At 40.6% G+C, this 25,877-nt stretch overlaps 1 protein-coding gene across 1 annotated transcript in view; it reads right to left on the minus strand.

Moving 5' to 3' along the window:
- KIAA1210 (KIAA1210 ortholog) overlaps positions 1-25,877 on the minus strand; it is a 65,811-nt gene that overhangs the window by 10,026 nt on the left and 29,908 nt on the right. The window contains exons 7-10 of the mRNA XM_040323830.1: positions 10,376-10,573; positions 7,019-7,078; positions 5,562-5,652; positions 1,959-3,350 (exon numbers count right to left, since the gene is read on the minus strand). Coding sequence (XP_040179764.1) covers positions 1,959-3,350; positions 5,562-5,652; positions 7,019-7,078; positions 10,376-10,573 — 1,741 coding nt within the window. The remainder of the gene's footprint in view (positions 1-1,958; positions 3,351-5,561; positions 5,653-7,018; positions 7,079-10,375; positions 10,574-25,877) is intronic.

Here is a 25,877-nt window from a genome sequence, read left to right on the forward strand (position 1 = left end):
AAAAGAAAAAAACAAACACACACAACAAAAATTCTCTTTCTGTAAAGCATCTCTGAATATGGGTCTACAAAAAGCATACATTTACTTTGTGAACTGTCAGTTTACTCCGAAACACAACATAATAAATTGCATTAAGAAAATGAATGAATGGTAAAACAGCACAAACATTAGAGGATTATATGAGATAACCAGAGGTCTATATGCATAAATGGTAAAATATATTAAAACAAAACAACTTTTCAGATAATCAGCTTATCCGACTACTGCAAAATTGCCTCCATGTCATGCAAACAGTGTCTGTTCCTGTACACCGACCTTGTTACAATTAAAAGCGGATGTTCGCCCACCCCTGCAAAAATTAAAAGTCAGCAGCTACACATACTGCAGCTGCTGACTTAATAATAGGACATGTACCTGTCCAGGAGTCAAGCAAAGTCGGCACTGCAGCTGTTACCATCAGCTGTCAGGTGCTGCCGCCGCAATTGCCGGTAAGGGAATACGGTAGTGAAGCATTATGGCTTCATGCCAGGTCCATGCAGCGCATGAGGGAGGCAATGCTGTGCTCTCCTACTTGCCCGGCGGCGGGGGAAGGAGGAGGGAGCCAAGCTGCTGGCCCAATGCGCCGTGGCCAAGTTTCCCGGAAGTCCAAGGGTGGAACCCCGCTTTAAGGGCTGGTTCACACCAGATACAGTCCAGTGCATTTTTATCCTGCATCAAAAAATGCATGAACAGCACATTTTGTAACCCTTTAAAAACTTTTCACTGAAAAATAAATGTATGGACAGTGTAACTTTAACCACTTCAGCCTCGGAAGGATCTGCCTCCTTAATGACCAGGCCATTTTTTGCAATATGGCACTGCGTCACTAACTGACAAGTCGTGCAACTCTGTACCCAAACAAAATTTACGTCCTTTTCTACCCACAAATAGAGCTTTCATGTGGTGGTATTTGATCACCTTTGCTAGTTTTTATTGCGCTATGAACAAAAAAAAAAACAGCCAATTTAAAAAAAAAAAATGTATTCATCAGTTTAGACCGATATATATTGTATGTATTTTTGTTAAAAAAATAAATAAAAAAATCGCAATGGGCGTATAGTGATTGCTTTGAGCAAAAGTCATTGCATCTACAAACTACGGGATACATTTAGGGACTTTTTTATTGTTTTTACTGGCAATGGTGGCGATCTGCAATTTTAAGCGGGACTGCGACATTGCGACGGACAAATCTGACCCCAAATGACACTGTGGAGACCAGGGACATTATTACATTGATCAGCGCTATAAAAATGCACTGATCAATGTAAAAATTACATTGGCAGGGAAGGGGCTAAGTGTGTTCTAACTGTAGGGGGGGGGTGGGCTCACTGGGACATGACATGATCACTGACAGAAGATCTGACAGGTCATTAAGCAGAACGGGTAATCCCTTTTCAGCTTCAGCGGTCACGGGTCGCAGGCGGACATAGAGTCCGCTGGACCCGCAGGCACCCACCCACTATCCTCCTTGCACTGTGCGATGGACAGGTACGTCTGTTCGCGCAGGAGAACCCACCTGTCACAGTAAATGTAAGTGAGCTGGTTGGCAAGTGGTTAAAATTGAATCCATTGGCCCTTGTTCACACCAATGTAGTGCTTTCCAGTGCAGTCAACAAAAGTAGAACATGTGGCATTTTTTTCTGTATGAAATACATCTGGAACATGGAAAAAATGCACATTAATGCACATATCCTCAATTCAGATGAGGGGGAACAAAAAAAAAAAACACGCAGATGGCTGCATTAAAAATATATCAAAAACGTGCATGCAGAAACTCTCCTGGAACAAAGAAATCATTGCTGAACCAGCCCTTACAGCGATACTATAAAAACTTTCCAAAGTTCCAAATACTACTACATACACCAAAACATTTACATGCAATTTTACATTAGCTTATAACCTGAATCACTGGTAAATACCTGTGCTTTCATGTGAAGAAAGATCTTCTGCCTTTTGTTTCTTTTGAGGTTTGTCTTCTGCGGTATGCGATGGTTTCGAAGCTTTCGAAGTTTCTGACTGAAGAGGCTGTGCCGTTTTTGTTGGTGTTTGGATAGTTTGAGTTGGGACGATTGACCCAGTTTCAACAGGGGATGTATATAGTTTGGATTGCTCTTCAGGATATTCCTCATTGTATTTCTTAGAAGATGAGGTCCTTCGTAATCTGATACCAAAAGCAACACCTGAATCTTCTTTGTTTTCACCTTTCCTATAGTCCTCCTGATTTATAACCATCGTAAGATCCTCTGACCCATCAAATGATTCAGACTTCATAGTACTAGATATCTTATTTTTAGAGTAGGAGCCATCTTTGACATTACCCCCGACTGAGAGTGATCTTTGCCATGCTGGAGCCACAGTAAACCTAACTGGTTTGTTGGAGGCTCTAAGCTTGCTGTCAACATTTGAATCATTTGTTTTGATTGTTTTGCTTGTTTCTGTAGCATACTCGTTTGTGTCTTGAATATCGGAACTGCCATTTTCCCCACTACCCAAGTTTAAAGAAGAGGATGAACATTTACTATGACCATCATTAAAAGATGTATCCTTAGGGGTTTCAATTATCCTGGGACCAAGGGTCTCTACTTTTTCATCTGTTGACAGTGTATCAATAATTGTAAGTTGATCAGTCATAGCATTTGTACTGGATGTTTCTGAAGTCTTTTCATTATCAGTGCTTTCAAATATTAGAATACATTCTGAAGCTACATTAGGAACAGATTTGTCAACCTTTATGACGGAAATTTCCGATTCGGTTTCCATGATATGTTTTTGTGGAATTGAGACCACACGTGTATCCGAAGTACTTGCAGTTACTTCTAAAATGTCTTCCTGTAGCTCTGTTAAATTGGGTAACACTTTTCCATACTCCTTATGCTCTTGATCTTTGTCATTGACTATAGGTTCATCGTTTTCAAATGCTAATGTGTTCTTTTGGATTTTTAAAGGATCTTTAAATATATCACATTCGACATCTTCACCAACCTCTAAGTGAACGGTTTCCACTGCATTATCCTCCATTTCAGAAGGTTCTAATTGAGCTGTAACCTCATCTAGTTCATGCATAGGGGTAGAATGGCTGATGTGTGGCACGCCAGTACTTTTTCTTTCAATTTCAGTGTCTTCCTCATTACCATTTACCTGATCTTCCACAGTTAAATAACTTGCATGGAAATCCACATCACTTTCATCAGTTTCATCCGGAAGTGACATTATCTGTTTTTCAGCAAAACAGGTCCCATAATTCTGCGTCTTTCTCACTGACGAATCTTCGTGTTCAGTTAGAGACATGGTCTCAGTCTCTTCTATCTTGTCTAAAATTAATAAAAATAAACTGCATCATTCCAGGCGGAAATGACCAAAGAACTTTTACAGCTATGGTAAACAATGCATTTGAATAGGTTTTCTTAACCCTTTTATTTTGACTCTACTTTATGAACTTTGTTAAAGCCTGATTGCTGGTATAATAATAGTAATAATAATAATAATAATTTGTAGCCCGTTATTAAAAAGCATCTCTAATTGCAATACTTACCTTCTCCTTAGTGCTGTCCCCAAAGACTCTCTGCTCCTTTGTCCAGCACCACATCTTTTTCCACATTGAATGTTGTTCAGCATTATTTCCTGTGGGCCCAAGGCATTATGGGCACACCTTCTAGTGCTCCTGAAGCCCACACCGCTCTCCCATCCTTTTCTCAGCTGCCCAGCTGGGCTGTTCCTGGAGCCTGTGACTGCCCACTAAGCCCCTTTGCAGCCGCCCGTTCTGTTCACGGCATAGCTGAGGGACAGAGACTAGAGGTCAGCTGACTGTTGAGGAATGTGAAGTGGGAGGGGCTGAAGGAGAACTTATCTCCTGATTTCGGCATAGGTGTCACTGCTGCGAGACACCACAAAGTTGGAGACACAGTTAAGCCGGAGACACCGTGAGTAACACTACCTGTGATTAAAGTTTCCATTAGTTTCCCACTACAATTCTCAGATCAGCGGATGACCTTGATCAAGGGCACCCAAGTTGGCTGATCAGAACTCCCCCGAGCACTGCCACTCATCCCATTCCCACCACCAAGGAGTAATAGAAGGAATAAAAATAGAGAATAAATCGAAGGAAGAGGAAAAGAGGATGAGGAAGTAAAAGGGAGAGAAAGAACAAGAGAAAGCACAAGAAAGACAGCTAGAGAGGGATGTGAAAAAAAAATTAGGAGAGATGGAAGAAAGAAAGAAAGAAAGAAAGAAAGAAAGAAAGAAAGAAAGAAAGAAAGAAAGAAAGAAAGAAAGAAAGAAAGAAAGAAAGAAAGAAAGAAAGAAAGAAAGAAAGAAAGAAAGAAAGAAAGAAAGAAAGAAAGAAAGAAAGAAAGAAAGAACTCAGTGCTAAATGTCCATTGGTTAGGGGCGCAAATTACTTGTATTGCCTTGGTTGCCAACAAGCCACACTAAGAAAATAATTTTACTGTTAGGGGTCCCCACAACTTGGAAAATTTTATCAAGGGATCATGGCACTAGAGAGGTTGAAAACCACTGTTCTAGTGGCTAGTCATATGGCCCTGGCCCTGCAGAGCACAACACTGATGTCATAAGATCAGTATTGCAATCTGAATCATTAAGGACCATCCAGGCAAAGAGAAAAAGGTAACCTGTGTCAAAAATTCTCAAAAATATAGGTGGGGGCATTCACCATGTCAATACATTCTGGAATACTAGGTGAAAAGTAATAACATGATGAAATCTAGCACCACAGAAGTATCAAGCTGAACATATACATTACATGCATTCCAGCAGAAAGTTATCACTGAGAGTCTATTGCTTGAAACTAGTCAAAAAGAACCATTTACACATTTAAATCTTTATTCCAAAGGGAAGTACATTTCCCTGAAAAATGGATCTTTACTCCAAAAATTCACTTTTCCCCCACTGTAATCACCCCCCATCACCATTTATAAATCCAATTTTGTATTTTTACTCCAGTCCATTTTTCCTAGCCTGAAATGATGTATATTCCTGCTCCTGCCGAGACAGCCACATCACAGATCCCAGGAGGCTGCAGAAGTAGAGTCACAGAGTGGCTAAAGGGCAGACTTGCAAGCACCATGTGGAGGGTCAGCTGCAAGAACCCAGTTAGAAGAATGCCATCTCCCAATGAGGCAAAAGGGACGATAGGAGTGTGGAAGCATTTCGCAGCAGCACAGTGCTGGATACGCTGGGCTCAAGTATAGTTTTTAAAGATAACCCTATAAAAAAGGTAAGAGGGAGGGGGATAGAAAAAAGTATTTCTAGAAGTTGCTTGTGAGATCAAAAGTTTGTCGAGAGCTCTGCCCGTCTCATTTTTGTATTCTTATCTGGCAGAACTAAAGCCATTCACTAACGGAGAGACATTAGAAGGACACAAATTAAAGCATGAGAGACACTACATTGCCTCAGCCACCCACCCCCCTGACTATACTGCATAACAAAAAAAAGGTCTAAAATACAGTACTTTAAGTTGTACATTTGTTTTGCAGCAGTGAGTTGATGAAAATCTCTTCAAATACCTTCTATACATTTGGCTTGTTCTTTTGGTACGTCTTGCTCAGCAGAGTTTTCTCCCGAGTAAGGAATATGGACTTTGTCCTCGGATGCAACCTTAAAAAAAAAAAAAAAGAAAGGGAAAAAAACACGATCAAACATTTGTGATGTGATTGCAGAAACCTGAATTCCAGTTACTAATACTTACCTATCCCCCAGTGCATCAGGCTCTCCTGAAGAAGCACCAAATTGTGAAATGTGTTGAGAACTCTGAAAGCTCTCTGCACAACATACAACTATTCAATCTCCCATGAAGCAAGAATATTCTTTTTATATGTGATTTGGAATGTAATTGTCACTTTATCTATTGGTTAATGAGAGGTCTGGCTTTGATAGAGAATAGACTTGATGCGTTTTATGAATATTTCTAGCATGTTGGACAAAATATGAGATCTACAATTTTAATATAAAAAAGGTTCAATTGTAAATTTTTGGCACATTAAAAAGTGCCTTATTTAGTTTTTTTCCTTTGATATAGATATCCTTTTTAATAAGTTCACCTTTCAAATCTTTTTTTTTTTTTTTAAATGCACATTTTTCTGAAGGTAAAAAAAAAAAATAAAAAAAAAAAAAAGTCAAAATATTTATATATATATATATATATATATATATATATATATATATATATATATATATATATATATATATATATATATATATATATATATATATATATATATATATATATAAATATAAAACACACAACACTGGATCTTTACATTTGTGTAAAGAGAATACATATAATGCTTAAGAATGCCATCCAATAAAAGCAGGGGAGGACCGAGAACCTCTGGCCTGCTCCTGTGGGCTAAAAAAAATGTTCAAACCACAAAGTGTGCTGCAGTGATTGGTGGTCATGTTAAAAAGGAGGGTATTGCCTTACTAAATGTTTTGTAACACACCTTTTCATGTATACAGTATTTAAAAAAAAAAAAAAAAAGGGGGAAGTTGAGGAATGATTTGTCAACTAGGAAGTATGTTCTGTTCTAAACAAGTTGCCAAAATGAATTAAAACTCATTCAAAAAACAAAATAGAATGCCATCATGTCACCAGTTATCTTCCTTTAACAAATGCTTTGCAGTCATCTCCACACCACTGCATAACATCTCAGAGCCGAAAATGCTGGAAGTTTGCAGATCTGAACAGGGAGCATATACAACAGTGACTACAGAGCCTGCGCTGATCGAGGTCACCGCAAACTGACCTCTAAATGAGGTTAAGGCTGCCAGCCAAACAGATCTAATTTGTAGTGGCCCTGGAAGCAAGTGCCCCCAACCCCCCCCCCCCCTCTATAAGTCCCATCCTAAAAAATAAAAAGGTTGAGTGAAGTTCTTCTTTAAAACAGAAATAATCCCCAGAAAACATCTATTGATAATATAAAGCCAGATATTACTTTATATCAGGTGTACCGCTGATGTTTACCTTGTTTTCCATCTTCTCTTTTAATTTGAAGTGCAAATCTTTGGTAAAGCCAGTACCATCCTATACAGAAGGAAAAAAATTATAAAATTGTAAATTGCACTCAATCTGCAACTGCAACCTTTAAAAGCAAGCAGCCAAAAGGATTTGTCAAACAGATAGTCTAGCGTATTTTTAGTGAGCATATGCTCCGAGTAACGATGGCAATGTTGCAGCAAATGGAACACATGTACAAGCAGAGAACTCACATTATATGTTTAAATCCCATGTCAAGAGAGCACACATACACACACTGGCAGAGCAATCATAGGCACAGCAAGCACATGGAATCTGTCAAAAAGAGCACACTTAAAAGGGGTTGTAAAAGTTAAAAAAAAAAAAAAAGTTTTCCTAAATAGCTTCCTTTACCTTAGTGCAGTCCTCCTTCACTTGCCTCATCCTTCGATTTTGCTTTTAAATGTCCTTATTTCTTCTGCAAAATCCTAATTTCCTGTTTTTCTGTCTGCAACTCCACATGGTAATGCAAGGCTTTCTCCCTGGTGTGGAGTGTCATGCTGGACCCCCTCCCCTGGAATACAGGAGAGTCAAGACGCCCACTAACACACAGTTCCTTTCTCTATCTGCAACGTAGAGAGCGTCCCGACTCTCCTGTATTCCAGGGGAGGGGGTCGAGCATGACACTCCACACCAGGGAGAAAGCCTTGCATTACCGTGTGTAGTTACAGACAGAACAGGAAGTGAGAATTTCTCAGAAGAAATAAGGACATTTAAAAAGGAAAAATCGAAGGATGAGCTAAGTGAAGGAGGACTGCACCAAGGTAAAGGAAGCTATTTAGGGAAAAAATTATATATATATATATATATATATATATATATATATATATTTATTACCTTTACAGCCCCTTTAAGCCAGCCATACACTTTTTCCATTCAGCCAGTAGGCTGACAATCAACGTGAATGGAGGTATTCTGCAGCCGTGGATCCAAAATAAATTCCAATGTCCCTTCAGCAGAAATCAAACTATTGACTTCTGTTGAGTGAGGACCGCCACAAAATGAAAATTTGGCCGATCCCTGCTGAAGTAGCCAAAATTCAATCAGTGTATGACCAGCTTCAGACAGAGCACAGACAATTTACAATACCACTTAGAAATGTAGTGCTACAGCATCATGATAACATGACTATTTCTCCCATGATAGTACTAATAAAGTTCCTGCTTGTAACATATATATTGTGTACATGTGGGAGACCTCCCCTTTTCCAGTGACTTTTGGGACCCATATGACTACATAAAGAAAACTTACTTTATCTTGACAAACAGCGAGGGAAAAAAATATTTGATCCCCTGCTGATTTTGTAAGTTTGCCCACTGACAAAGAAGTGATCAGCCTATAATTGTAATGGTAGGTTTATGTTAACAGTGAGACAGAACAAAACAAAAAATCAAACTTATCAGAGAAAAATTAAAATGCAAATCAATTTATAATTTTTTTAAATGCATGAGTGAAATAAGTATTTGACTCCTCAAAACAGAATTTGGTGGCAAAACTCTTGTTGGAAATCAGAGGTCAGAGGTTTATTGGAGTTGGTCACCAGGTTTGCACACATCTCAGGAGGGATTTTGTCTCACTCCTCTTTGCAGATCCTCTCCAAGTCCTTAAGGTTTTGAGGTGGATTTTTGGCAACTCAAACCTTCAAGCGGAGTTCCAGCCAAAAGTGGAACTTCCGCTTAATTCACTCCTTGCCCCCTTACATGCCACATTTGGCATGTAGATTTTTTTTGGGGGGGCTTCAGGGAGGAGCCCAGGGACCGCTAAGGCGATACGTCATATCGCCTTTTGGCGGCTCCCTCTCTGTAGGCGATCGCCTGGGACACGTGACAGGTTCCAGGCAATCACCTGACCAATCACAGTGCGCAGCGCCGCTCGTGCATGCGCAGTGAGTGCCCGGCCGTGAAGCCGAAAGCTGTCACGGCCGGGTGCCCACACTTGGAATGAAGATGCCGGCCAGAGAGGGTGGGGGGTTTTGAGGAGCGGAGCTCTGGCCGGCGCGTCGCTGGACCGTGGAGCAGGCGAGTGTTTATTTAAAGTCAGCAGCTACAAAAAGTATAGCTGCTAGCTTTTAATAAACAATAAAAAAAAAAAAAAAAAAGCATGGAACTCCCCTTTCAGCTCCCTCCACATATTTGTTATAGGATTAAGGTCTGGAAACTGACTAGTCCACTCAAGGATCTTAATGCGCTTTTTCTTGAACAACTCCTTTGTTTCCTGGGCCATGCGTTTTGATATCATGCTGGAATACCCATCCACAACCCATTTTCAATGCCTTGGCTGAGGGTAGGAGGTTCTCACCCAAGATTTGACAGTACATGGCCCTGCCCATTGTCCCTATGATGCGTTAAGTTGTCCTGTCCCCTTAGCAGAAAAATACCCCCAAAACATAAGGTTTCCACCTCCATGTTTGATGGTGGGGATGGTGTTCTTGGAGTCAAAAGGCAGTATTCCTCCTCCAAACACAGCGAGTAGAATTGATGCCAAAAATCTTGATTTTGGTCTCTTCTGACCACAACACTTCCACTCCATTCTCCTCGGAATCATTTCGATGTTCATTAGCAAATGGGAATTGAGCAAGAGGACCTTGCGGGCGCTGTAGGATTTCAATCCTTCACGGAGTAATGTGTTACCAATTGTTTTCTTGGCGACTATGGTTCCAGCTGCCTTGAGATCATTGACAAAATCCTATCATAGTTCTGGTTCTCATGATCATTGAAACTCCATGATGTGAGATCTTGCATGGAGCCCCAGACTGAGGGAGATTGACCATTATTTTGTGTTTCTTCCATTTGCGAATAATCGCAACAACTGTTGTCACCCGCTCCCCAAGCTGCTTGGCGATGGTCTTGTAGCCCATTCCAGCCTTGTGTATGTCTACAATCTTGTCCTTGACATCCTTGGACAGCTCTTTGGTCTTAGACATGGTGGAGAGATTGGAATCTAATTGCTTCTGTGGACAGGTGTCTTATACAGGTAACAAGCTGAGATAAAGGAGCACCCCTGTATAGAAGACACCTGGAAGCCAGAAATCTTGGTGATTAATAGGGAATAAAATACGTAATTAAACTTATTAAAATGCAAAATCAATTTATAAAAACTTTTTTGAAATTTATTTTCCCCCTCACTGTAGCGATCCTGCAAGTCCTCCCAATATGTTGTTTAGCATAGCATTTTGAAATTCTTAAATCAGAATATTGATTTTTTTTTATTCTGATCATATGGTGCCTCTGTGAACCTTTGTATCCACTGCTCTATTAAAGCGTATAAATCAAGTTGATCTCATACGTACACACACACTAAAAATACCTTTATTCGATGTAAATTCATGACACTTTTCTTCTTTGGCTTGACAGCAATCTTGTGCTTTGCTGCAGAATTATCCAGACAGACCAAAGAACTTGGCGGAGCTGTGAAATCTACTAAATAATGGCTGCCTGGAGAGTTGGAACTCAGGATACTGGAATTCAGTGGACTGATGGGACATGAAGAGGTTTCACATGACTCCTGTAAAAGACCAGGAAAGAACATTCCGATTATCCTTTGAGCATAATTTCATCTACAAAAAGGCAGAACATTTTTATATATTTTTTTATTTAAAATGAATAAAGAGATTGAAAACAAAAAAGGTAGAACCACAACAACTGGTATATCAAAAATAAAATAAAAGAATAAACGAAAAAAAACACCATTATCAAATCTGAAATATTACATTTTAATGAGGGGGGAGCAAACACGGGACTTTATATAAGGGGTGTACCCACTAATAAATAAGGTACATATATATCTTGTGTAAGCCATTAATATATCCATTGGTAAGTATAGTACATATGCATCATTGGTATAACCATAAATAACAAAAAGTATATAAAAAAGGATTTTTTTTTTATTGTAATAGTATATTCCAGCCATAGAATGGTACAGAATTAAAAACATAGGTCAGATAATTGCACACAGCAGCATCACATGGGAATCATAGCATTCATAAAATGTGTACAAGTTTAACTATACAGACACAAAATAAATACCAACATGGGGGGAACTGTTCAACATTATAATCGATGACCAATAATGGTTGGTAGTTGGATAATTCCATAATAAAAATTGCATCCTAATGCTCTACGCATTACGAATAAAACTGTACACATAGTGTGAATAGCCAGGAGTGGACTATGAACATCCCGCCCGGAAACGGAGGGGGCCATATCTATGTGGATCAGATTGTGGACAGCAGGCTGCAATGGGAGTGAGTGTCTCCCATGGAGGGTCCTAGATGGCCCACAAAAGGTTCTTGTATACTTGACAGTAATCACAGTGTGTAGTACAAACGGCCATCAGAAGACTAACAAGTTAATTTAATTTGTGTTTGACCAAAGTAAACTTTTATAATTTAAACAATAGTATATAATAACTTGTATGAACCATCATCTGATCATGTACTTCCTTCCAAGCTGATATACAATGCTGGCTCAACATGACAGCCAGGAACCTAGAATTTGCAGAGGTGAGCAATGGTCGCCTCCATGATTTATTTTTATTTTAATTTTTTTAAGTCAGGTGTTTTATATTCCAGAGGACACACGATTGTGAAAGGGCCAGCCCAAGCAAAGAATTAATTTCTGGGCAGTCTTCACATTTTTATCTAGCCCTTTTCCTAATAAAACCAGATGTGAGGTTTGTGGGGACAGACGAAAGGAGAACATTATGGGAGGAAAAAAGAAAATCATGTGACAGCCCAAGCAGTGACTTAGAACATGGCCAAATAATTACTTGTCAAGAAGTTAACAGAACATAAAAGTGAATATTAGTGCTTTACATTTTGAAAGAATAGACATAATCTGCATGGAACATCTGGCATCGATGTTTAGCATTTGTGCTGAGATCTTGCCATGCCATTAATCTTTCCTCTTGCCAGAGTTATCCTCAAGACGTACACAGCAAGCACCATCTGTTCCGATAACAGTATCTAAATAGGGTTTAATCACAAGCTGGGCGTCCACTTATTATGCTTAACTTTATAAAACTAAATTTCAAGGCTTGGCCAAAAAAAAAGCCCTGTATAAAACAATCTGAACCCACAAATTACACCAGAGGAGAGGTTTTATTATTAGCCATGCTATATATTTTATCCATCTGTAATTACAACTATGCTTCATAGACAGACTAAAAACAGAGACGCTAAAGTTGGCACTGTAACTGGCGACTTTAGTTAGGCTCTTCCTAAACCATATGACTAAAATAGACCGTTAATATATACTGTGACTGGGTTTCTGTCATTCAGCCATCAAAACAATAGACAGACTGCAATGCATTTAAGTGGTGTACATAAAGATACATGTCAAATGTCTGTAAAAAAATTGTATTGCTTTGCTGAAGCTTCCAACACAAATGCACACTTTGAACTACAGCCACTGTATCCATTAAAATCTGTATTCAGCACTACTGGATCTAAAAATAAAATAAAAAAATGCTTTAAAAATAATAATTGCAGTTGTAATCAAAACCCTGTATTCAACATACTTGCCCCTCTGATCAAATTTGGAAATTCAATGGTAGACCTCAAATGCAGACAAAGGTATCTTCTTACTATCCAACCTACCTGGGATTTGGAAGTATTTATATCTTGAGTAACCCCAATAATGGTAAAAGAATGATTGGAAAAAGACTTCTTTGAGAGCATGTGTCAGCTATGGTTCTTTACAGATGGGCTTATCTAGAGAACTGGAATATGGGCTCTAGGGTAGCACTGGCATCCCCCTGCAGATGAGATCTGCAAACCAGTTTAAAAATTTGATTAAGAGGCTGGTGGCATAACGTTATTTCAATTAAAATTCAGCCTTTTTTTTAGCATTTTAGATAGAGCAACAAAGGGTTTGAAGTGAACCTCGGATTTGAATTGCCATCCATGATCTCTGCCATCTGTGCAGGAGGCAAAGGGGAATCTCCTCAGAGACTCTAATGCCGCGTACAGACGATCGGACATTCCGACAACAAAACCGTGGATACATTTCCGACGGATGTTGGCTCAAACTTGTCTTGCATACACACGGTCACACAAACGTTGTCAGAAATTCCGAACATCAAGAACGCGGTGACGAACAACGGTACTAGAAAAGGGAAGTTCAATACCAGTCATGTTAGTAGAAGTTTGGTGAGAGACTATTAACGCTTTTCAGCCTCGTGCTTTTCAGTCCATTACAATGTGACAAATATGCTTTCTCCATTACAAACGCTAGTTTTACCAGACCAAACGCTTCCGTCTCGTACTTGATTCAGAGCATGCATGGAATTTTGTGCGTTGGAATTGTCCACACATAATCCGGAATTTATAAGAACGGATTTTGTTGTCGGAAAATTTGAGAACAAGCTCTCAAATTTCTGTTGTCGGAAATTCTGACAGAAAATGTCCGATGGGGCCCACACACAGTCGGAATTTCCAACCAAAAGCTCCCATCGAACATTTGTCATCGGAAATTCCGAGCGGGTGTATGCGGCGTCTCTCTTCTCCAATCTACAAATACAGGTTTTTCCTTTGACAACATTTCACCTCAAATCGGTAGTTCCAATGACCACTGGGAAGCAGTGGAGACACAGACAGCAATAAAAATCCACCAGCTGATAAAAAGTGGCCATTCTTTTTCCACCATAGCAAAGAAACGTATTCCTCCTGCAGCAGCTTCAGAAGCCTTAAAAGCGGTATTGAATTTTGCAATAAAAAAAAATAATAATGGTTACCCTGCAGGTTGATTACCTTTCACACAGAACCCACTAACCCTCAGCCGTCGCTACACCTGTCACTTCCATCTTCACCCGGTCTTATTTCTGGATTTACGCTCTTCGACCACCTGAATGGCTGGGCCGAGTTGAAGTAACTTTCGTGCATGGGTACCATAAATGTGGTTTAAGCTGCACATGCACAACTCCGCTTACATTACTACCAACAGGCCAGGAGAGGAATGTATGACAGGAGAGTATTTTCTGTTGCACAAACCCTACCTGTGATCGTATTTTGAAATATGAGTGTTTAATACTGCTTTAATGCTACTCCTACATTCTTCATTAGGCCAATAAAAAATAGAGCGAGATATGAGAATGTGGGTGGAGAGCTTTGGTCGAGAGATCTTACTCACACACAGTAGACAAAAAGCCAAAAAGAAAACTAAAGTGTATGGCAAGCCAAAAACATACGTTTTGGAAAGACTGGGGAAGTTGGAACCCCCTTGGGGGAATCCGAATTCTTGGCAGGATCACCAGGTGAAAATAAAATGAATGCAGTCATTTTTAAACATTAGTAAACAGCAACAAAATATAAGGTTTGCTTTTGGGTTTGGTACCAATTTCGCCCTGTACAGCAAGTGAGGAAAAAATCTGGCTTTGATATATACCAACTGTGAAAAATATATGCACCACTTCGATAAAAGACCTGAAGTGAGCCTGGTGGACTCATCTGACTACGATAGCCGGCAGCGCCTCCTACAGCAAGTTCGCTGTAGCTTCACAAAATTACTTGGAACACTGATGGTGACACTGTAGTAAATAAAACAAAATCGGCAAGCTTACCAGGACCCTAAAACTCTGCGATACAGTAAAGGTACTGTATCGCAGTAGTAACAGATGTTAAGAAACCTTCACAAATGTCTGTATAAAAAGCGATGAGCAAGGCTTCAGACTAAAATGCAAGGAGTCTTCACTTTTTTTTTTACATTTAATTACATTCCGGAGGAGGAAAAACAGTTAAAAAGGGAAAGAAAAGTAATTAAATTCCGCAGTCACTTCTGTCTGCATGTTTAGCTCTGCACTTCACTCGCCTTAAAAAAAAAAACAAAAAAAAAAAACATATCTGCAACATAACTAACATTCAACTTAAAAGCTCTGGTTTTTAGGTTCAAATCCCACTCTGCATGGTGTCCTGCAAGTTACAATGGTATTTATGTGGGTTTACCTTGGGTTCTCTAGCTTCATCCAACATAAAAAAAAAAAAAAAAATAGATGTCAACTGTCCCCCTTCTACGACGGAACCCTGTAAGGGGCATTCGATGTTAAGTAACGTCATAAGCCAGGGATTGATGTAATTGGTTCTATGTACTCATCTGCAGAAAAATAAAAAATATGTGCCAATTTTAAAGGCTTATATGCAAGTTATTGCCATAAAAAGTGTTGGGGACTGGGTGCTGCCCCAGGGGACATGTATCAATGCAAAAAAATGTTTAAAAACCAAAGTTTTTTCAGGAGCAGCGATTTTAATCATGCTTAAAGTGAAACCAAGAAAAATGAAATTTTCCTTTAAAATATCATGCCTGGGAGTGTCCTACGTATGCCTGTAAAGTAGTGCATCATTCCCGTGTTTAGAACAGTACCACAGCAAAATTTAATTTCTAAAAGGAAAAAATGTCATTTAAAACTGCTCACGGGGGTACTAAATTCTTTAGAGGCACTAGAAGGCTTTCTATTCCGGAGGTCCTAAGGCACCTTATCCACGACGCTATCCATGGTGACCAGAGGGAAGGTCCGACTTGCAAAGCCATCAAGATCAACAGTGTGTCCCCCAGTACTACTGTGGAGAAACCCAAACTTATCACATTTTTCTAATATACCAGACCCTCAAAAAATAGGCCAAACATAAAATCACGCTCATCTCCCACATTGCTAATAACTCTTTGCGCCCATTTACATCATTGATTGATAAATTACAAAAATGTTCCAACCACTTATTTTTTTTTCAGATAGCTCCAATTGCCCATGCCTTCGGTGGCCAGTTTTAGGGCTTCCTTGCAGATAACACAATCTGCTCTGGAGGAAATGATTAGAGCAGACTGCTCAGAAAAGCCCACTTCTGTGCTCGATAATCATCTCCTACTTGTCTTTCTCCCTGATCTCTGCGCTCTCTGGTAGAGGTGGTTGAGGGATATTCCTGAACTAGACAGTGATGAGTGGGGAGGACCTGTGGAATCTTCCCTTTCATCATCTGGTCTCTCAAAGAGAAAAGTTAATTCAATTTAAAACTGTGGATAGAGTTTATTTCACAATGCATAGGATACATAGAATGGATCCTTCAGTTTCCTCAGAATGCTGGTGGTGTGGTCAACTTGCTGACTTTACACATTTTGTTTGACTTGTCCTTTCATTTCATTGCTCATTATTGGGAAGACGTAACCTCCATTATTAGTTCTACAGCTAAAATTTCTCTGACACCTACTATGGACCCGTGTTTGCTGGGGTTGGTGGAGGAGCTGGCTCCCACTGTGGCCTACTCCTTTTTTAGGCCTGAAAAGCTATAACTAGGTCATGGAGGAAGGCTGCGCACCCCCCCCCCCCCCCACACACACACACACACACACACACTCTTGCCTTTTGGAATACCAATCTTCAATTATACAAAGACACATATGCTAATAGAGGCTGTCCAAGACAATACAAGTTATGGTCCAAGTAGGTGGCCAACCCCTGTACAGCTTTCTATGATAGACAATTGAGGATATATGCAAGCCCTATTTAGTCTTGTAGCACCTAGGACATTGGGGGGGATAATTATGGCTTAGTGACAATTCTGTGTTTTGACTATCCTTTTCTGATGTGTATAATTGGTTCGTTTGAGTGAGAGCCAAGCCAGGCACACTCTACCTTGTTAATTGTTTCCTAACTCTGAACAGGAAGTTGATCCGGTGGTTGTGGGGGTCTGCAGTTGGGGCTTCCAGAATCTGGAAGCCCCCTTTAACAGGTGTGTGGCATTTGTGCAAGTGAGAGGGGCAGGTTTGTTTGCCACTGCCCTTCCCCCCCCAAAATATTAAGCACCAGCAGCCACTGCACCACAGCATATCATTACAGTACTTTAACCAATTCATTTTGGTTCATTTAAGAATATATTGATGCAGCTCCCTCCCAGCGTAAGATGCTGAGAAAATTTTGTTTTTGGCTGCTTCTGCAATCAAAGGAGCATGGATTGATTGTTCTGGTCTGACCATAGCTTTACAGGCTGTGAGTTTGATTGCTTCTCCCTGCCTCCGGAAGAAGTTTCCAAAGCTTAGGGTGGAAGATTAAAAAAACAGGCAGCCTGAATATGTATTGGGTTCCAGACATTCCCTGGAGATGTGTCCAAAAGGCGGCTGGGATGGAGATAAAATAATCAGACACTGAAGAACAGAGTTCAATCTCCCCAGGAGGGTTCCACAGATGCAGTGCTGCTGCCAAGCAGCCAATAGACTATGCAGCTCTAAAAGCTCTCAGAAGCTCCAGGAGTAAATACTTTACTCAGAAATTTACTGCAAAACCACAACCCCAGGAATCTGGTGCTGTGAGGTGCCATGCCACTGACTAGCTGGAAGCCGTCAGCTGTCCTGGGAACTTGTGAGTAGTTGAACCTTGAGACTGTGTTGGGAACCTTCACCGACTACCGATCACTGTGCTTGGCGCAAGTCGCCCAGATGTCCAAAAGACTTGCCTCATGGCCTCCAGCTGTGAGACCTTAGGCTGCCCAGTATTCTACCACTACAAAAGAGGCACAAGGACATTTGCCTTATGGTCCCCAGATGTGAGGCCCTAACCTGTTAAAGAATTACCTCATGATCTTCAGCTGTGAAAGTATATATCCTACTCAGACAGTCACCCTATGGTCTTCAGCTTTGGGGGCCAGAGACTGTTCAACATCTGTACTTGCTTAGAGAGAAGAATATCCTCGAACTGCTATGTGTTGCATGTTTTGGAGTATCCTACGCCCTAATCCTTATCCTGCCAGCAATAAAATAAAAAAATAAATTAAATTAAAGACAACCCCTAGACTGGATGAATGGACCGTTGCTTGGGTGGCTGGTGGCCTCTGTACTGTTTGGACCAGTTAACCGATTGCCGACCGCCGCACGATCATATACGTCGACAGAATGGCACGGCTGGACAAATGGGTATATATATATATATATATATATATATATATATATATATATATATATATATATATATATATATATATATATATATATATATATATATACATACATACACACACACACACATATATACATATATACATACATACATACATATATACACAGACATCCCCTTTAATTTGCCGTCGGTGAGCTCCGTGACCATGCCTGCGGGACTTGCCGACTCACTCTCTTCCGGTGTCCTGCAATCGGGTCACAGAGCTGAAGAACAGGGAGATGTCAGCGTAAACACAACATCTCCCTGTTCTTCCTAGTGACATGTCACTGATGTCTGTTCCCTGTCATCGGGTACAGCGATCAGTGACGTGTCATGGAAAGCCACGCCCCCCCCAACAGTTAGAAGCACTCCCGAGATCACACTTAACCCCTTCAGTGCCCCCACAGGTTAACCCCTTCACCGCAGTGTAATTTTTACAGTAAAATCGGTGCATTTTTATAGCACTGTTCGCTGTAAAAATTACAATGGTCCCAAAATGGTGTCAAGTGTCCGCCATAATGTCGCAGTCACGATTAAAATTGCCGATCGCCATCACTAGTATAAAAAAAAGCCATAAAACCATCCCCCCATTTTGTAGACGCTATAACTTTTGTGCAAACCAATCAAACGCTTATTGTGTTTTTTTTTTAACAAAATAATGTAGAATATGTATCGGCCTAAACTGAGGAAAAAATATATATATTTATGTATTTTTTTGGGATATTATAGCAAAAAGTAAAAAATACAGATTTTTTATCAAAATTGTCGCTCCATTTTTGTTTATAGCGCAGTGGGAAAAAAAAAAAAAAAAAAAAAAGGGACGTCAAATTTGTTTGGGGGCCACGTCGCAATTGTCAGTTAAAGCGACGCAGTGCTGAATCGCAAAAAGTGGCCTGGTCTTTGGAGGGCCAAATTGTCCAGGGCTTAAGTGGTTAAAACCAGCGGCCACTGTGGTGATAGCGCTACATTAATTTTAGAATTGATCCATAGTGGTCATCATAGTATCCTACGAGCCCCTCAACATTTTAATCTGTGTTACCAGAAGTCCTAATTTATTAGTACCCTAGAAACAAGCCTGCCTCAGGGGCATCTTTTGCTAGTGGGAAAGGCAGGTCATTTTTGTGCCCCACAAATATTTAGTGATGCAGCCCTCTATACTTACTATGGCCTCTCAATAGAAAGGGCTCTTAAACATCACCACACTTAAATCGATTTTTCACTTAAAAGACTTCATACATGGCTAAGAGGGTAGTTCTGAACACAGCAACCATCATGAAAAGTGGCATGGGACATCGTTACTGTCATCTATCAGCAGGCACCTTATACTGGAGAAGTTCCAAGCTGGAACTTCTATACACACAGTGCAAGAATCAACTGTTTATAGCAGCGGTCTCCAAACTGCGGCCCGGGGGCCAGATGCGGCCTTTTAGTCTGCATCTATCCAGCCCTTGGGACATTATTCCTCCAACCGACACCAAGGATGAGGCGCCATTTCTCACACTGACACCATTAATGGGATACCATTTCTCCCACTGACACTTTCGATGGGCCACTACTCCTCCTGCTGAGACCAATGATGGGGCACTATTTTTCCCACCGACACTGTTAAAGGGGCATTATTCCTCCCATTGATACCAACCATGGTGCACTATTCCTCCCATTGACAATGCACTATTCCTTCCATCGATACAAACCATGGGACACTGTTCTTCCTGCCAAAACCAAACATTTTAAAGCCAATGATGGAGCACCGTTTACTCCCACTGATACCAGGACATTTTCTACTCACACTGGCCACAGTTCGCCCCCCCCGTAAAGTCTGAAGGACACTAAATTGGCCCTTTGTTTAAAAAGTTTGGAGAACCCTGGTTTATAGCAAATCACAAATGAGTCAAAGAACAAGGCAGCTGAAACACAAAGGAATGCACAGATCTGAGAGGGACTTAAAAATAGCTCTGCTCCATAGTCTGGACTGCAGATGCTCACAAATCTCAGGATTTCCATAGTTTAGAGACGTGAAGAATCCGTTCTCAGCATTTTGGTGTTTACATGACGCCCCATCATGAGAAAGCTTCATTACATCCATCAAACATTAGCATTGCTTTCATTCCTCCCTGAAGAAAAACACTAGCAAGGTCTTCAAAATTCACACATAACTGTACTGTATTCATTAATGTAATTATTATCTTTAATCAGTGTTAATGCCGGCTTTCAAAAAAATTGCAGTTTTGCTTTAAGTCTTGTACAATTATACAGACTCCTTTACTGTATATGCATCTCATTTTCTGTCCCAATGACACAGAAAACAAGCCCTCAGCAATAAAAATCTAATAGAGGTTCTAACCCTTCAATGATTTTAGTTGAAGTTGGGCTTTAGTAGCTTTATCAAACCAATATGAACAAGTTTAGAATGCCTTAAAAATCCTTTAGGAAGCGAATGAGTTAACTGGTGTATGGATTATTAAGAAAGGCTTTGGCGTTGGCCTTCAACTGGCCCTAGAGGATGTACATTACGAAACCACACATGAAAATGCAAGTCACACTTCCCTATAACAAAATGACTTAAAATGTTTAAAACATTATAATTGAATGTTCCAGGAATGTGCAGTTCTGCCCACGCAGCTGACCCAATATATTTACAACAACCAAATATCTTACTTTTATTGTCCGTTTCAATACACTGTAAATAGATACATTCTTTAACATCATGAACAGGTTTCTCAAATTTCTGCCGTGACCTTGGACATTAAAGTTCAAAAAAATAGTGGAACAGGAAGTCCTTGTCAAAACTTGAGCAAGGGGGAGGGCAGCGCATTTGTTTTAAAAAGTAAATAATTTTTTTGGCAAGTAAAAGGAATGTTAAGGAAATGTAAGATCTTTGATGAATCACACATTCAGCATTTCCTTGACAATTTCTGCTGTAAATTGGAGTACAATATTCATGAGTTTGCTACTCAAAAGGAAAGAAGCAGCATTTGCAATTGTTACAGTAAAGGAACAGAACTCTTAACCACTTACCGACCGCCGCACGATTATATACATCAGCACTTTATATACATCAGCCACTGCCATAACCGAGGTATCCATCTCTTTAGGCGGCGGTCTGGTTAATAATGGTGGTCTCTGCGGCGGATTCGCCGCAAGATCTCAGTTATCGGCCGCAGGAGAGGCCACCCTCCCACGCCCTCCGCCGCTTACCGGAGCCGTCGGAGGCAATCGGGTCCTCTTCCTAGCTAGGTATGGAAACGAGTGAGGGCAAGATGGCTCCATACAATAGCAGGGCGGAAGCGATGTCAAAAAAGTCCCTTTCACCCATAGCTTTTAAAGTGCCATTTTATTTTTGTAATTTTTTCAAAAGACAAGATTAAATTACAATTTTTGTTATTGCATTTTAGTCTAAATAAAAGATCTGAGGTCTTTTTAACCCCAGATATCATATTTAAGAGTACCTGTCATGCTTTTTTCTATTACAAGGGATGTTTACATTATTTGTAATAGGAATAAAAAAGTGACCCAATTGTTATTGTTTTATTTTTTTAAAACAGTGTAAATATAAAATCAAAGTTCTCTTGTTAAAAAAATAAAATCAAGTAAAATAAAGAAAAACATTTTTTTTTTTAAAGCACCCTGTCCCGATGAGCTCGCGCACAGAAGCGAACGCATACGTGAGCAGCGCCCGCATAGAAAAACATACCACACATGTAAGGGAACGCTGCGATCGTTAGACCTCCTCTGTAACTTGCAACATGAAACCTGTAGAATTTTTTAAACCTCACCTATGGATATTTTTAAGGGTAAAAGTTTGACTCCATTCCACGAGCGGGCACAAGTTTTAAGCGTGACATGTTGGGTATCAATTTACTCTGCATAACATTATGTTTCACAATATAAAAAACAAAAACAAAAAAAACACACAACGTTGCCGTTTAATTAAAAAAAAAAAAAAAAAAGTGATTTTGCACTTGCAAGACCGCTGCGCAAATACGGTGTGACAAAAAGTATTGCAATGACCGCCATTTTATTCTCTAGGGCAAGGATATGCAATTAGCGGACCTCCAGATGTTGCAAAACTACAATTCCCATCATGCCTCTGACTTTGGGTGTCATGCTTGTGGCTGTCAGAGTCTTGCTATGCCTCATGGGACTTGTAGTTCTGCAACAGCTGGAGGTCCGCTAATTGCATATCCCTGCTCTAGGGTGTTAAAAATATATATTATATTACACACATATACACACACTGCTCAAAAAATCCAAAGGAACACTTTGAAAACATATCAGATCTCAACGGGCAAAAATCTCATGCTGGATATCTATACTGATATGGACTGGGTAATGTGTTAGGAATGAAACGATGGCACATCATTTAAAGGTAGTGAAAATTATCCACCTACAGAGGGCTGAATTCAAAGATGCCCCGAAAATCAAAGTGAAAAAATTATGGAGCAAGCTAGTCCATTTTGCTGAAATTTCATTGCAACAACTCAAAATGGTCCTCAGTAGTTTGTATGGGCCCCAAGGGCTTGTATGCATGCCTAACACCAGGGCATGCTCCTAATGAGACAACGGATGGTGTCCTGGGGTATATCCTCCCAGATCTGGACCATAGCATCACTGAGCTCCTCAACAAACTGAGGTGCAACCTGGCAGCACCAGATGGACCGAAACAGAATGTCCCAGAGATGTTCTTTTGGATTCAGGCCAGGTGAGCGTGGGGGCCATTCAATGGTATCAATTTCTTCATCCTCTAGGAACTGGCTGCATGCTCTCGCCACATGAGGCCGGGCATTGTCGTGCACCAGGAGGAACCCAGGACCCACTGCACTAGCATAGGGTCAGACAATGGGTCCAAGGATTTCATCCCAATACCTAATGGCAGTCAGGGTGCCATTGTGTAGCCTGTAGAGGTCTGTGCGTTCCTTCATGGATAAGCCTCCCCAGACCATCACTGGCCAACCACCAAACCAGTCATGCTGAACGATGTTACAGGCAGCATAAAGTTCTTAGCGGCTTCTCCAGACCCTTTTTACGTCTGTCACATATGCTCAGGGTGAACCTGCTCTCATCTGTGAAAAACAAGGGGCACCAACCAGTGGCAGACCTGCCAATTCTGGTGTTCAATGAAAAATGCCAATCGAGATCCACAGTGTCCGGAAGTGAGCACAGAGTACACTAGAGGACGTCGGGCCCTCAGGCCACCCCCATGAAGTCTGTTTCTGATTGTTTGGTCAGAGACATTCACACCAGTGGCCTGCTGGAGGTCATTTTGTAGGGCTCTGGCAGTGCTCATTCTGTTCCCCCTTGCACAAAGGAGCAGATACCGGTCCTGCTGATGGGTTAAGGACCTTTTTACGGCTCTGTCCAGCTCTGCTAGAGTAACTGCCTGTCTCCTGGAATCTCCTCCATGCTCTTGAGAGCAAACCTGGCAATGACATGTATTGATGTGCCATCCTGGAGGAGTTGGACTGCCTGTGCAACCTTTATAGGGTCAAACTATCGCCTTGTCAGTAGTGACACTGACCCTAGCCAAATGCAAAACTAGTCAGAAAAGAGTAGGAAAAAAAATGTCAGACACCTCCACCTGAAAAACCATTCTCGTTTTGGAGGTTGTCTCATTGTTGCCCATCTAGTGCACTTGTTAATTTCAACAGCAAAGCAGCTGAAACAACCCCCTCTGTATACACCCCTCCCCCGCTGCTACTTAACTGACCAGATCAATATCCCAGGAGCTCGGATTCAAAGGTTTTTCTGAACAGTGTATATACATTTATTAATAATAATAAATAATAATAATAATGTTTGGGGGTTCCAAGTAGTTTTCTAACAAAAAAAAACACTTGTTCTTAACTTGTAAACACATAGAGTCTAAAAAACAGGCTCAGGGCTGAAGTGGTTAAACGTTTTGGGGACCCAATAACTGACTGTAGGGTTCACTTGAAATCCTGACTAAATGTTCCACAACCCTGGTAAAGAGCTAGTCAAGAAAAGAGCGCTGTCTAGCACTTTTATTCTGTGTGCTGGACTGTGACAGTTGCCCCTATTCAAAAGGGTAATTAACAAAAATCCAACGCGTTTTGGGGGTCCAAAATGCCCCCTTCATCAAAGCTTGAGATTGAAAAACAATATGGATGGACTAAAGAAGTCAACTGGACCTTTAGTGATAGTTCTTCCAGATGCCAAACCACCTGCTGACAAGAACTGCTTGTTTTTTGACCCTGAAATGTGAATACTCTTTGGAATATATCCATCCATCCATCCATCCATCCATCTATCTATCTATCTACCTAGACCGTTTAGCAGTGGTGCAGTGCCTCCATTTAAATTTTTGGTCTTCTGGGGTGTGGACACTGCCTGTCCAGGAACCAGGTTACTTACATCAGCATCAATAATTTACGATAAACTACCAATAAGATAACCTTACAGGTTTTGTGCTATTTTCCACTTTCCTCACCCACCCATTCAAAAGAGAAAAGTTCTGCGCCTTTAGTACCATGTGTAAAAGTACAGTTACCCACAGTAAACCTTTAGAATCCATTTTGTACTAGTATAGCTTTAGCAGAGTGAATTCTGGTTAGTTGCTATTGATTACTGCACTTCTGATTCAGCCCTTAGCCCTGGTTCACACTGGTGCATTTTGACATGTCAAATTGGCGGCATTTGCACCGTCCTAATTGGTGCGGCGCTGCATGATTTAAAAAAGTAGTTTCTGTACTACTTCTTGCGATTTCGGCTCGTGATTTACATTGACATCTATGCAGAAACTGCATAGATGCCTCTAATCGCGGCCAAAATCGGGACTGACAAGCAGGAGTGAAATCGTGCAAGTTTAGCTGAACTTGCACGGCTTCATTCCCGCAGCTCAGTGTGAACCTGGGCTTAAAATGAGAACTCATGATTGAATTGGGCTGTGTCAAATTGAGGGTGTCTAATTTAAACACAAAGAGAAACCAAAACAACTGACAATGCTTCCATGAAGTAAAATCACAACTTTACTGAATGTTGTTAAAACATTAGAATCAAAGCAACAAAGCATGCTATATGCCAATACGTTTTGTCAAAACTTGCACAGCTTTGTATCAATTGTAAAAATTGCATTTTACCTGGAATCAATAAATCTGACTCCATAAAAGCAATTCTGATTATTTTGGCTTCTAGTTGTTCAGGCACTAGGATGGAGGGCCTGAAACATGCATATGTTCAGGTGAGCTGGCTGGACTTTTCTTTAAAAGCATAAAAGAACAATGTACTTCATTTTTAAAAGTTATAAAGCTGACACTAAATTAAACAATATCTACCCTTGCAGTGAGGCACCCTGCACTACAAGGATTCAATGCTCAATTTCAGTGGTGCAGGGATAAAAGTGCAATACATTATTCCTGGCTTCTGAAGACTCCCTCCATTCATGAATGAATGAATGAATGAATGAATGACTTGTATAGCGCAACGCATGCGAACTGAATCGCCTCTGGGCGCTTTTTCCAGCCAGTATCTACTTGGCTGGTGCGGTAATTTTTACCCCGTAGGATCATGACACGCTAGGGACACACAGTCATACACACATATATATACATATATACTGGGCCAATTTTGGACGAGATCCAATTTACCTACCAGCATGTCTTTGGAGTGTGGGAGGAAACCGGAGTACCCGGAGGAAACCCACGCAGACACAGGGAGAACATGCAAACTCCAGGCAGATGGTGTCGTGGTTGGGATTCGAACCAGCGAACCTTTTGCTGCTAGGCGAAAGTGCTACTCACTGCACCACTGTGCTGCCCCAATTCATGCAACTGGTCCAATGAAGTGTCCTCTCTAAGGCACTTTAGTCACAAATTCCCCTCCTCGCATAATATGCATATACATAAATAAGATGTTGCAGAAAGGCTGCCCACAGAGA

The sequence above is a fragment of the Rana temporaria genome, chromosome 9 (assembly GCF_905171775.1).
Source record: "Rana temporaria chromosome 9, aRanTem1.1, whole genome shotgun sequence".
NCBI lineage: Eukaryota > Metazoa > Chordata > Amphibia > Anura > Ranidae > Rana > Rana temporaria.